The sequence below is a fragment of the Oryzias latipes genome, chromosome 15 (assembly GCF_053564925.1).
Source record: "Oryzias latipes strain Hd-rR chromosome 15, Olatipes_Hd-rR_3.1".
In the NCBI taxonomy this organism is placed as follows: Eukaryota; Metazoa; Chordata; class Actinopteri; order Beloniformes; family Adrianichthyidae; genus Oryzias; species Oryzias latipes.
Window position 1 is genome coordinate 30,433,397 of NC_136251.1, and position 13,440 is coordinate 30,446,836.

General features: G+C 44.0%; 2 protein-coding genes across 11 annotated transcripts in view; one reads left to right on the forward strand and one right to left on the reverse strand.

The window, feature by feature from the left end:
- The window catches only part of arid4b (AT-rich interaction domain 4B), a 43,462-nt gene extending 39,840 nt beyond the window's left edge, over positions 1 to 3,622 (reverse strand). For 4 of the 7 annotated variants that reach the window (XM_078931538.1, XM_078931536.1, XM_078931535.1 and 1 more), the window contains exons 1-2: positions 3,097 to 3,622; positions 1,519 to 1,565 (exon numbers count right to left, since the gene is read on the reverse strand). In XM_078931538.1, coding sequence (XP_078787664.1) covers positions 1,519 to 1,524 — 6 coding nt within the window. In that variant the 5' untranslated portion in view covers positions 1,525 to 1,565; positions 3,097 to 3,622. The other 3 variants (XM_078931537.1, XM_078931533.1, XM_078931534.1) reach the window with 3 other exon arrangements.
- ggps1 (geranylgeranyl diphosphate synthase 1) lies at positions 2,334 to 10,165 on the forward strand. 4 transcript variants are annotated; one of them, XM_020709763.3, is made up of 4 exons: positions 2,334 to 2,452; positions 4,732 to 4,823; positions 5,553 to 5,623; positions 9,067 to 10,165. In XM_020709763.3, the coding sequence occupies exons 2-4, from the start codon at positions 4,751 to 4,753 to the stop codon at positions 9,868 to 9,870; spliced, it is 948 nt and encodes a 315-aa protein (XP_020565422.1). In that variant the 5' UTR covers positions 2,334 to 2,452; positions 4,732 to 4,750; the 3' UTR covers positions 9,871 to 10,165. The 4 variants fall into 4 exon arrangements, with proteins under 4 accessions (XP_020565422.1, XP_020565421.1, XP_004077529.1 ...); XM_020709762.3 differs by lacking the exon at positions 2,334 to 2,452 and adding an exon at positions 3,668 to 3,712; XM_004077481.5 differs by lacking the exon at positions 2,334 to 2,452 and adding an exon at positions 3,843 to 3,985.
- The last annotated feature ends 3,275 nt before the right edge of the window (positions 10,166 to 13,440 follow it).

Here is a 13,440-nt window from a genome sequence, read left to right on the forward strand (position 1 = left end):
TTTCACATCAAATGTTTGTCCGCCTCTTGAGTTGTCCTTATCGTGTTTTAATCATTTTCTCTTCAAGAACTAATGACCCCGTGTGTTTTAGTGGTTGGTGACATAGTTTTGATCTGACCACAACAAGCGTCACCCTGCTAATGGGAAAGAGACAACAAATGATCACAGCAGCTTCTTCTTCTTTTGCGTCCCAAGGCTGATCAACATGTTCTGCTCGCTGCACGATGCAGTGGGGTGGTTATTATGCGGTCTGAAATGGCATGTATTTAAAAATACTGCCACAGTCAGTGACACACTTCTGTGGGTTACAATTCCAGCGATGGTTCACATGGCAACAACTGACAGATTTAAACGCAAAAGGCCAGAGACAGACTGAAGACAAAAGGACTTCAGAGGATGCTTCCCAAAAAGAAAAACTTCCAGTTTTTCCAATACTTCTATAACTCCACTGATCATTTTCTGATATTCTGTCAGAGAAATGCATAAAATATGCAAGCAATGAGACGAATGTTACGGTGCAGAAGAGATGTGTGGGATCTCCTCTTATTGCTACAGAGCACCGCTAGAACTCTGGTATGACCGGAATGTCTGCAGGTCAAAAATTACATAAAATGCTATTAGAGCTTTGTTAAACACCCAACAAACATTGTTTTGATGTAACATTTTTCACACAGTGGAGGATTTATATAAAGAAAATTAGGACTCAAATTGCACATCTGAGTATTACTTTATTTAAATCAATGTGAATCATGAGCAGACAAAAAAAATGCTGTTGATGAAAGTCTGTCGTTGTGTACAAACTACAATAGCTGGGGCCACAAGCACCCTGCTCCGCTCCATTCTGATGCATCCACTTGCACAGCTGTACAGCTGGATATCTGTTACTGCTCGTCATTTTTATTGCACCAGTAATGTTAGGTTGGGGGTGTGAGGGGCTAGTGGGAGACCATGTAAACACAGATCATGGGAAATGAGCACAGTCTCACTCCAAGTCAACAGACCAGCCCACAACTTAGACACTAATTTCTGACGAACTCCTGCTGCTCTGCAGAAACTATGTCCTAGAAAGTTACAGGCTTTTTGGATTTGGGGCAAAAGTGGTGCAATGATAATTAAAAGACCACTGGGAACACTTTAAAAACAGATGATTGGAGCTACAAGAGCAGATAGACGATCCCTTCAAGTTTTACGTCCCTTTTCCAGTATTATTTAAAGCCAAACACATAAAATAAGACCATAATAATATTTTGTACATCATTGCAGAACAATAACATCCAATCATATTCATGTCGGCCTCACATTCATCTTCACAACTCTAACAAGGACCAACACTCAGCATTCAAATCTCTAAACACAAAACACAGCAGAGAGAAAAGTTTCAGTTTTTTTGAAGTGAGGAACTCTACTTTGTGCATAGGTCTGCTTTTAAACCTCTTCCTCATGCAGGCTGAGGAGTGAGGAGCCTGGCGTTTTGCAGAATATCTAGATGACAGGAAGCGGCGGAATGAATGAGCCTACCTTCATCTCCGTGGGTCCTCCGCGCGAGCACAGCCACAAATCCGGGGCTGAAAACAGAGGATCCGGTTAGCCATGAGACAAGCAAGGAGCCAGTTTCAGTCTGTCACAACAAGATGTTATGATGACATCACTGATGGATGAAACGGCGGGCGCGCGTGCACAGCTTCCTCGTGCTTTTGTTTGAACCTGCTCAGATCAGACTGGGTCTAGATAGAACCAGGGTGTGTGTGTGTTTTCCAACGGGCGGATCGAGCCCTTTAAGGCGTTTATGTAACGCTGCCGTACCGCCGCCTGTCACACTCCGAGCGGTCAAAGGCGCGGATGGCGATCGGGACGACGCGGTTGGAGCCCCCCGGACCGCCGTCTGCGCCGCACCGACTACACCACCAGCCGTTCAGCAGGGGGATGACGCCATTTCTGAGCCGAAATGTGCTCCGCGATATTGACGCCTCTTCACCGAGCCGTTTTCCTCCGGGACTCGGACTTCTTTCTTCTTGTTCGCCTTCCGCTTCTCCAGAAACAGCGTCTCCGCAGACGCAGAATCATGAGCTGTGTCGCAATGTCCAACCATAAGTTGAATAAAGTGCGACTCGGCGGCGGTGACACGTTAAAAAAAGTCTCCCCCGAAAACATGTCAGCAGCTGAGCTACCGGGCTGGCGGTTCCGCTCCCGACAAAGAAAGAAAGTCGACGAAACGGTTCGCAACAAGGTCAAGCTCGGTCTGCGCCGCTGCAACGTCGCCTTCATTTAAAATTATTTTTTTAAACGTGTATTTTTGTAAGGAGCCAAGGTCGAAGCCCCCGTTTTGTGGCTCCGGAATACCGCGGAGGATACAATGTCATCCGCCCCAGACGGTGACCGACCACCGACAACCGACAACCGCCTCGAAACACGGGAATCCATTTAAACCCGAGTCCTCAACGATTTCTGTCCGGTCAGTCTGTTAACGCGATGCTACGGAGATATGTTAAAAGAAAAAATAAAACTAAACACAACAATAGTGCTCACATGAACCGGGATTAGATCTGTCAGGCGGAGGAAACCATCCGCGGAACCGACTTGACGACAGATAAACGAGTCCAGGAGCTACTGGACAAGTCGATCGCGAAGAGCGGAGGACTGCACAAAAGAAACGACTGACAATGCAATTTACCTGATAAACTACACCGTTGGCGCGGCGGTTAAAACCCCCCATCCCGCAGCCGCGTCGAAGCGGTCCGGGCCACACACACAAAAAAACGGGTCCGAATAATCTCACTTCCCCGTCGGTCGGTGGGAGAACACCGTGACAAGCGGCGCAACGACGAGGATTCCTCTGCTTCGGTCCCGCCGCGTAGCGGAGCTGTTCTCTGCGTTCAACCGGGAGGCTAACCATACAACTTTGTTGTCAAGTTTTTTTTCCTTTTTTCTTCTTCTTCTATTTTCCAAATGATCTGCGGCCCGGTCAACTTACTCATTCATTCCCCCCCGAAGAACATTATTAGTTAACAAGTTAGCTAACGTCACGGTCGACTTGGGTAGCAGCAGGGAAACATGCTAGAAAAAAATGTTGAAAATACCGAACAAAAGCCGACTTACCGACGCTGTCAAGTTGATAAACTCCGATTTTTCGACAAAAGCGTGTTAATAATCCATAGGAACATTTATGGAGGCAGGGAGTCCGGTTTTAACGTCGTCTGTTAGCCCCTGGTTGATGTTGGATGCGGATTGATAAAAGTGCTTTTCGCAGAGCTGCTGTTTGCCTTGTTGAGTGGCTCATAGGTCTCTCCGTGATCCCCCCTCCCCTCTCCTGAGAATGATTGACAGGCCAAACGTTCCCGCCTTACGCGAATATCTGTTCTCTGATTGGATAAAAAAGTATAATTGCACATCTTCGTGGTCCGTGATTGGCTCCTCTGGGAGAAAAAATATCTACAGTGATACTGAGTGGCTCTGACGAAGCAGGGCAAAAACTACAAAACCCAGATTTACTAAATCCATGTACGTTCGATTTGTATTACAGAGTGTCCCGATTATCATTAAAGTGCTGTTTACATTGACTCAGTGAGGTGTCGCTTTCATCCGGCAGTGGATATTTTCTAATGAAACAATCACTCAGTAAGGAAACCCCGGTTAGACGTCAGCCACCATTCTGCGCCTGCTCTGTAGTTTGACCGCAGCTTATAAAGCTAGCTCTTTCAAGGCAGCTCGACTGGTAACTGTCTGTACAATGCGCCATTGTAACATTAAAAGCTTAGCATAGCATAGCATCGAGCGGATATAGGCAGGCACCTAAAATGAGCTCAGCGCGTGAATGTGGAGACAATATCGAGAGCTCCGAATAACGCAGACGTTCATTTTTGAAGAAAGTGGGAGATAATAAGAAGTCATCGGTGACACAGCGGGATATTTATGTGGGTCCGCTAAGGCTAGCTAGCTAGGAGCGTGGCTAACCGGAATTCACGAGCGGCTTGTCAGCAACTGATAGGTGGGTGGGGTCAAGAGCACACAGAGTGTCCCAGCAGTGTTCACTGTAATGTGTTTTGTTTTTATTCATAGGGTGACATTTGATAACGTGTTTGTACGAGAAAGTGTTCTGTGATGATGGAAAAAAACTACAACTTAATGGAAAATCAGTTAAAAAATAAATTTACATCTCAAAATAAAATGTCAAAATCACTTTCACTGTTTAAATCAATCCTGTTAAATGACTTCTTCTTGATGCCAACTAGATCTTTGTTTTTAGTTCTTCTACTCTGATGTAATAAACTAATTTATTGCCAACAGTCGTGTGATTAAACGGCTAAACTGGATGCTTATACAAGTCTAGTCATGTCAAATGTGCTGCTTGTTCATGTTTTCCCCTCAACGAAATAACATTTTTATTGAATGCATTCTCAGAAATGCCTTATGTGTGTAACGTTTATGCTTAGTCTTCTATATTTTTAACGTATGTCAGGAATGAATCCTCGTTTGCCCCTACAGTTCCGTGTAAACCTAACAGAATATTTTAGATCAGTATACAGACCGCAGTAATGTGCAGAGTAGGATTTTTGTTTTGTTGGTTTTGAACTAAATCGACAATGAAAATGTGGCAAATGTTTAAAAATGTGCAAGTACGAAGAATATTTAGCTGCTTACTAAGATGTAAGCGCTGTTTTATTCACATTTTGACCTAATATTGCAACCCGACAAACCAAAGTACAGTGACGTTTTCTCTTTTGGTCCTTCTAGTTGACGTTAGCCTGAAACGATGGCCGGAGCCTCTGAAGCCGCATCTGACCGAATCCTGCTGGAACCGTACAAGTACCTGTTGCAGCTTCCAGGTGAGTCTTTTTCACGTTCAGCGGCTGAAACAGCTCCACTTAACTCCTTTGTTTTGATGGTAATAGAATCAATAAATATACAAGAAACAATCCAAAATGATCAGGACGGATTTTAGTAGATGTCATTTGGCAGAATTTGTGTGAAGTTGAGGTTTTTTTCATTAATATTTTTTCTTCTTGCGTTGAGGATTTGCAAAAGTAGCCGGTCAGATACTCGCGTGTTTGGAAAAAGAAATACTTATTTTATTTGATTTTATTTATTTGAACGAGAGAAGTGCAAATGAACCACTATGTCAACACAGGTGTCCAATGTATTTGAGTTGGCGAACTGGCTCATGTTCATGTGTCGTCTTGAAGACGCACTCCGATAAAAACTGTGTTTTTTGTTCTTTCACATGTTGCTGCATTTTTGGAGAACATCTATACGAAAAAGAAGCATTTGAGTTTTTTTTTTTTTTTTATCCAAATCATTATGAATCAGGAAAAAATGCAGTTGGAAGAAGCTTGTAGTGGTTTGTTGCACCGGAAATGTCAGGCTGGGGTTGTGAGAGAGTGTAAACAGAGAGCTCTCATTGCTCTGGGGGATCCTTCTGCATGTGCTGCTGTTAAAGAAGTAAATTCAGATTTTTAGCTCACGCTGCCGTCAGATTCCTGGCTGTCTTGAGGCAAAACGGTGGCAGAACAGAGAAGATGTGTCTCTAACTGATGTACTTTCCTCTCTGAATTCAGGAAAGCAAGTCAGAACAAAGCTAGCACAAGCATTTAACCACTGGTTGAATATTCCTGATGACAAACTGCAGGTAAGAAACTATTATGACTTGTTTCAGATGCGTTTTTTTTTTTGTGTCGGTTTAACAAACTTAGTGGGGCTGGTTGGAAATCCTGTTTTTAGCTGTACATGCAAACTTTTTTTTAAATTCCAGCAGTTGATTTATGAATTATAGATCAAAACATTTTATGATCTGATTTATAAATTGGTGCATCTTTATTCTACCACAATTCATAGCCTTGATTTAAAACCAAAAACTCAGTTTATTTACTGCATGTCACCAAAATAAAAAAGTTTGAATTTCTTTGAGCCTATTCTGTAAAATTTTAGTTTTGTTCAAATAAAAATTGTTTGGATTTATTTTTTGATGTTAGATACATTTAGGACTCTCTTTTGTGTAGATTTTAACTTAAAAACTTCGTCTTTAGATGACCCAAACATCTCTGAATGATTAAATCTCTTCCCCAACATGCCGATGACAACAGGATTTGAAAATAAAGAAAAACATTTTTTGAGAACATTTCTAACTAAATTCGGCCGCGTTAGATAGTTTTGACCTTCAGGCTAAACTTCAGCTGTTGTCTAAATTCCTGAAATCGGATCAGATTCTGCACACGTTTTTACGACGGTTTTCGGGCTCTACGTGCAAAATGTGCGGCCATTCAGCGGTTAAATTTGGTCAAACTTTGACCCGTCGGGGATTTGATTGTGACGTATGGAAGGCGTCCCTTCTAATTTGCGGAGGTACCAACCGTTTGAATATTGATCATGGAGGAGAAATTAATAAGCATAGTTTGTTCCCCGGACGGAATTCAACGACATTTCACACCGAGACTCCTCCAACTGCAGGCGGCGGACGTGCGCTATTAAACAGTAGAAGAAGCCCCTCCCTGCTTGTCCAGTGTGAACGCCACGGGCTAAACACCCACGCCACCCGTGTGAACCTGTCTAAGGATCTTATTTACATAGATAAGGCAGTGAAGGAGTTGTTCCCGTTACTCACCTGTGGGACTTTAATGCCTTTTGAACTTTTGGGCCACCTTTGCCGGAAAGACTTGGCGACAATCAGGGAAAAATCCAGACATTCATGTCCACGTTTGTGGAGTTTACAGCTTCTCCTGCTGGTCGTACAGGCGGGATTTTGAACATTCCTCGTTGTTTTCCGATGACCTGCTCCGGTTTTTGCTTTGAACGGCTGAAGCTGCCGACCTTCTACTTGTCCCTCAAAGTTGCTGACGGCTGCAGCCGTGAAGACGTCAACGCTCTGCTCTGCTTTGGTTGCAGCTCCGCCTTTGTCCTGAATATTTTATACACTTTCTCCAAACGGAGAAAACTTGGTCCTGCAGCAGGAGGTCGGAGGTCACGCTGAGGTGTCTTCAGGTGGACAGAAAAACATGAAGCCGTGTGTCTCTCCTGAAGAGCTCTTGAGGTGTTTGCTGTTCCTTCCCGTTGAACGAATCTGTCCCATTTGATCCCACCTTTCACATCACTGCTGCACCGGATCACTGAGAGAAATCTGACCATGGTCAACATTCAAACGATTGTTCCTGGTTCGCAGGAAAGACGCTCCTGGAGTTCAAACCACATTTCTAGGTGCCGTTACCATGGTCTGGATTCTTCTTTTCGAGTTTTGGAGGTTCACATCTGCTCAGCATCTCTGCAAACTCCATCACACACAGAGAGCAGCCCTCCTGTCATCCTCCGTACACGGCTGCCGCCATGGAAACAGGCTCCCGCATTCCATCCCAGATGGGATCAGATGGGATCAGCGCCGTCCCTCCGCGCAGCCCGCGGACGTTCCTCCGGCTCTTTGTTCTCCTTGCAGACTTTTCCTCGTTTATTTATGGCCTTCTATTCCGGAAGAGTGGGACAGACCAAGACTAATTACTAACATGAGTTTTATACGCTTGAAGAAACTCCAGATTTCTGACACTTTTTAAAGAAGGTGCAGTTCTGAAGATCAGCTGATCTGCTCAGTCACACCTGACAGAAGTTTCATGAAGGCTGCAGGTTTTTTATGTTCTCCTCTGAGTGTCTGTCCGTGATTTCTGTACAGAGTTTTTCCACTTTTGATGCTTTAAAGTCTGTGATCTTCACATTTACTGCATGACCTCAAACCTTATCAGCTCTAGTTGTATTTTCTTTAAACCAAAAACTCTAAATTTCCAAATATCTTTCCTATTTTTAGTGAAATCAATTGTTTGTCCTTCATTTTACAGAATCATTTGCTGACTTTACTAAAATGTCAACATATCTCCCATAAAGATCATCAGTTAATTTAACTTTTTTAGTCCTTTTTTTTTCTTTTTTTTTTAGAAATCTGGACTCCAGAAAAATGTCAAAATGTCTTAAAGATGTATGAATCTGCTTTTCTGGATCTAGATCTTCCTCAGAACTGACTCTCCTCCATAGTCTCTGCCTTAATTGATCCTAAAACGGACCAAATGCGAGCAACTTCTAGCCGAAGTCGATATCGTTTCTGCCTCGGCTCTGAAAACCTTCAAAAAGCCCAAACTTTTCAATCCATTCTGGTGAAAAGACCTGTTTGGTGTTGAAAGCTGCTGCTGCGCTGCGAGGCGGCTCTTCGTGAAATTTCCTCTGGCGTGGCTCCTGCTGCTGATCCTGGCGGGGAATCCCGATATTTGCATTCAGCATAGACTGGCCCTGCGTTCATCCGGGCTTGATGTTCTCCTAAGCGGCTCGCTGATGCTGCAGGGAGAGCATCCGATGGACGGAGCGATGCAGACATGGCTCCCTCTGCTGTTTGGAAGAGGAAACGCACCACAATTCATTTGAGAAAGCAGCGTCCAGTGTTTTAGGTCGGGGATCGGCAAATTATAAAAATAACTGTAAAAATAAAAGTTATTAAGGGTTAAATTAAAATGTTAAAAAGTCAAACTTTATTGAACTCATTCACAGTTGAAAGACGAATCGAACTAAAACATTGAAACAGATTTTTGAATGCTGTGTAGCACAGAAAATCAATTGGACGTCACTAAGTGCTAGAATTAAGGTGGATTTTCTATTTTAGAACCAATTCAGGAATTTTAGGAGCGCCTTATGTTTTAAAAAAATACAATTATAGACACTTAATTAGCTCTGATTTAATGTTTGTTGGTTACATTTACAAATTTTAGGCAGAAATCCACCACCAAAGGTAATAAGCATTTTTTTAAATCACTTCTGACATTACTACTACATTTGCTGCTACGCGTGTCTTATTTTGAAAGGATTTCATGTGAACCTCTGTCAATAGTGAAAAAAAGGCTAGTTTCTCTTTGTTTTTTTGTGCCAAAACCCAAATTGTCCTTTATATTTATCACAATAGTAACATGAATAAAGAATACAAAAAACATGAGTAACTAGAATTTAATTAAAGATTTCCTCACTAAATGTTGAGTTAGTCAGTTTCAGTGTAATTAGTACCTGAGGGGATAAAATATTAATTGCCATAAATGTGTGTTTGTTGCTCAGGTGATCATAGGGGTGACGGAGATGCTCCACAACGCCAGTTTGTTGATAGACGACATTGAGGACAACTCCAAGCTGCGCCGGGGCTTCCCGGTGGCCCACAGCATCTACGGCATCCCCTCCGTCATCAACTCCGCCAACTACGTCTACTTCCTGGGCTTGGAGAAGGTCCTGACTCTGGATCATCCAGAAGCGGTGCGAGTTTTCACCCGCCAGCTGCTGGAGCTGCACCGCGGCCAGGGCCTGGACATCCACTGGAGGGACACCTACACCTGTCCCACGGAGGAGGAGTACCGCAGCATGGTGCTGCAGAAGACCGGCGGGCTGTTCGGGCTGGCCGTGGGACTCATGCAGCTCTTTTCCGAGTGGAAGCAGGACCTCAAACCCCTGCTGGACACCATGGGTCTCTTTTTCCAGATCCGGGACGATTACGCCAACCTGAGCTCCAGCGAGTACAGCGAGAACAAGAGTTTCTGCGAGGACCTGACCGAGGGCAAGTTCTCCTTCCCCACCATCCACGCCATATGGTCGCGCCCGGAGAGCACCCAGGTGCAGAACATCCTGAGGCAGCGCACGGAGAACATGGACATCAAACGCTACTGCGTGGACTACCTGGAGAAGGTCGGCTCCTTCGCCTACACCCGGCACACGCTGAGGGATCTGGAGGTGGAGGCGTACCGGCTCATTAGGGGCCTGGGGGGGAACCCTCAGCTGGAGGCTCTGGTCAAACAGCTCAGCCAGATGCACCACGAGGCTGAAGCCACAGCCAACTCCAGCGGTGGGCCCGACGCCAGCCCAAAGCACTGATCCAAGCTCCTCCCACTCCCGCTGACGCACAGAGCACACGCAACCGATGCCTTACTTGAATTTGAACCCTTTTTACAGAAACCCTTCCGAGGCCTTCCTTCTGATGTGCATTACGGTCTGATCTCCTTGATGTTTGAATGACAGGTGGGGGTTTTCTCATAGATGGCCGCGTCGGACCCGCCCCAAAAGAGCGTGCGTCCAGAATCGATGCGGATCAAACGTTGAAGCGGCGTGAACGCTGCTCTGATGGGAAATCTTGTTTTTCTAGGTTGAATAAAAAAAATCTAATGTGGAACGGAGATTTGTCTGAGATTGAAATTACATTTCTGTTACATCTGAACAAATGGATTCAAATGGATCTTTTACCAGATATATTTGTCAAATCTATTCAGGCGGTTTGTCTCCAAAGAAACGACTATTTCTTTTAAAGCCAATAGAAGTTTCTTTTTAACCTGTAAGTCAATTATTTCATAAGTAAAAGTCATTTTTGTTCAGCTTGTATCACTGAAAAAAAAACGTTTTCTATGTGAACAGAATTTGTTTTAAAAAAAAACATAATCAAAAGGTGAATTTTATGGAATAAATTGAGGATTTTGGCAGTGGGCTCTCCTCAGTGCAAAACCAACAGGATTTACGCCTCACCCTGAATTTCCACTGGTCCGTCTGCGGTGCGTCTCCGTTGCGTGGGGAGTCCGTCACTCACGCCCATCAGTTATTTAAAAAAGGTCTCCAGTCCGTCCCATCTCCCCCTGGGTCCTGGGGTGGTTTGTCCCGCCACCCCGCTGTCAGGTCTCCCGTCCCGTTCATCTAAAGCTGGAGCTCTTTAGTAACGACTAGAGGGTGGCGTGAGGACGCCGTACAACGGCAGTAAACTCACACTATTCCCACAAATACTTCACTACACTTACCAGACGCACAACAATGGTACGTTCCACTTTCATGATGTTCCCTTGAGGTGTCGAGCTCGACACCTCAAGGGAACATCATGAAAGTGGAACGTACCATTGTTGCCATTTGAGGGTTTTTTCCCCCTCTAAGCTGCTGAAAAGCCTAACAGGTAGCTTTTTATTTTTTGACTCTGTGCAGGTTTTGACAGCTGCAATGTCATTAATTATGCGTCTTTTGGATGGAATTGTGCCTTCAGTGAAAACACCATCTATTCATCAAAACGCCAAGTTCCCAGAAATCCACGGGGCCGGCCTCTCTGCTAATATTTCCTCCAAGCACGACAATTTAATGCAAATGCACTTCTGATTTGATCAACAGGAGACACACGAAGAGGCTTTTGCAGAGAATCAAAGCATTAGTTTCTTTTTTTCTTTTTGCTCCCATTCGAGCTACACAAGATTGATTTTTCTTCAACTTCAGTGTCTGAAAGCAAAATTGCTTTTGTTTGAGGGGCGACATGGTTCAGACGCAGCAGCCTCCTCCATCCTCCACAAAGCTTTGAATTATTCCTCACACACACAGCTGCACTCGTTTCCTGCTGGACGTTTCATAAAAACCTGGGAGAAAACAAGAAAGCTGCAAACGTCGGTCAGCGCCGAAGGCTTCGCTGCCTTCTGGCTGTTGTTCTGTTGAAGTGGCAGAGATTGTTCAGGTGCTCCTCCGCCGGATCACCTGGAAGGACGTTTTCTACCTGAAGAAACTCCAACGTGACGCTCTGAAGGCTTTCAGAGGAAGAAGAAGAAGCTTTACCGGGTCAAATCAGGCTCGGCTCCAAGGGGAATTAGTAATATCCCATTGTAAATGTAAAAAATTAAATAGATTTTTTTACTTGAAAAACAGCTTTAAACTGAAAAGTCCACATTGTAAACAAGAAAAATAGTAATTTTGGGGGAATTTTTGGGGGAAAAAATAGTTTTAAAAGAAAATTGTAGTTTGCAGTAAATCTCTTTTAAACTTGGTAAGAACAATAACATTTAAAAATATATATTTTGAAACTTTATTTTATTTCTTCTCCGCTCTACGTCCTCAATGTTCAGTACCAATTCAGATTTTTTTTATTTTTGCCGTTGTGCCTAATTTAATTTGGGGGCGTGGCTTTGAGTTCATTGGCCACCGGACATGATTGACAGACGGCAACAGATCTTATGATGATGTCATTTCCGCTCCAAAACAGTGACTGTTGTTTGTGCCGCCTATGTCATCCCTCCTTTTTTTTTTTTAAATTAAAGTTTCAGATTTACTTCAAAACTTAATATTTATTTTAGGTTTTAAATATATTTTTGAAATCCCCCCCCCCCCCATGTTTACCATTTTGTTCAAACAGTTAATATTTATATTACTAGTAGGTTTAAAATACATTTTTTCAAATTTATGTTGTTTTTTTATGTTTTCTAGATATTTCTTTACATTGTGTACTTTGGAGTTGAAAAATATTTTAAAATTTTGAATATATATAAATGTGTATATAAAAAAGGCACCTGAAACAATCCAGCACATAACTGCAGGATGTAAGATGCTGGCAGGTAAAGCATACATGGAGCGCCACAATCAAGTGGCTGGAATAATATACAGGAACATGTGTGCAGAATATGAACTGGAAACCCCAAGGTCAAAATGGGAAACACCTCTGAAGGTGATAGAGAATGAGAGGGCAAAGATCCTGTGGGACTTCCAGATCCAGACTGATAGGATGGTAATGGAGAACCAACCAGACATTGTAGTGGTGGATAAAGAACAGAGGAAAGCCGTTGTGGTGGATGTGGCAGTGCCAAGCGATGGAAACATCAGGAAGAAGGACCATGAGAAACTGGAGAAATACCAGGGACTCAGAGAAGAACTGGAGAAAGCCTGGAAAGTGAAGGTGACAGTGGTGCCTGTGGTAATTGGAGCACTGGGGGCAGTAACCCCCAAGCTGGAGGAGTGGCTACAACAGATCCCTGGAAAGACCTCAGACCTCTCAGTCCAGAAAAGAACAGGAACAGCTAAGATACTGCAGGACCCTCAAGCTCCCAGGCCTCTGGTGGAGGACCCCAGCTTGGAGGAGAAACCACCAGCAGAAGGGTGAGAGGGGCTTCAGGTCAGAGGATTTGGTTTGCTGCCCCCCCATCCTAACTCTGCAGTTCCTGTTGGGTTTCAGCAGCAGAACAGAAAAAAAAAACATTTTCATCTAGTTTCAGGCTCTAAAACTGGATCCTAAAGCACTTTTTTTGTGCAAAAATATCAACGGACTCCACCTTAAATTTCCAAAATCAGGGTCAGGCTTCACCACGGATGAGAATAACTCATCAGAGTGGAGTTGTTGCACGGATGTCACTGCTCCCACAGCACATGCTCTCATGCATAATTCTGCCGGCACTCGCTTGTTTGCAAAAACCTCAGGGCGTCCCAACCTCCCGTTGGGGAGAAAGAACGGGAAGAGTTTCGAGCAGAAATGCTCCCCCGGTCTGATGAGCGGATCTGCAGCAGGATTTCAGCAGACGAGGAGCAGGACGACTGACAAAAGAGGCTTCTGAAATGCATTAGAGGGTGGGGAATTTCAGAGCCGCTGCAGCTTCAGTTTCTGTTTCCAGGACAAATATCCAGGTCCTGTTTGTGAAGGGAAGCAGCAGCTCACATTAAGGG

Coding starts and splice junctions, on each gene's coding strand:
- ggps1 (XM_020709763.3), top strand. CDS start 4,751: ATGGCCGGAGCCTCTGAAGCCGCATCTGACCGAATCCTGCTGGAACCG. Junction 4,824..5,552: donor GTACCTGTTGCAGCTTCCAG/GTGAGTCTTTTT, acceptor CTCTGAATTCAG/GAAAGCAAGTCAGAACAAAG. Junction 5,624..9,066: donor TTCCTGATGACAAACTGCAG/GTAAGAAACTAT, acceptor TTTGTTGCTCAG/GTGATCATAGGGGTGACGGA.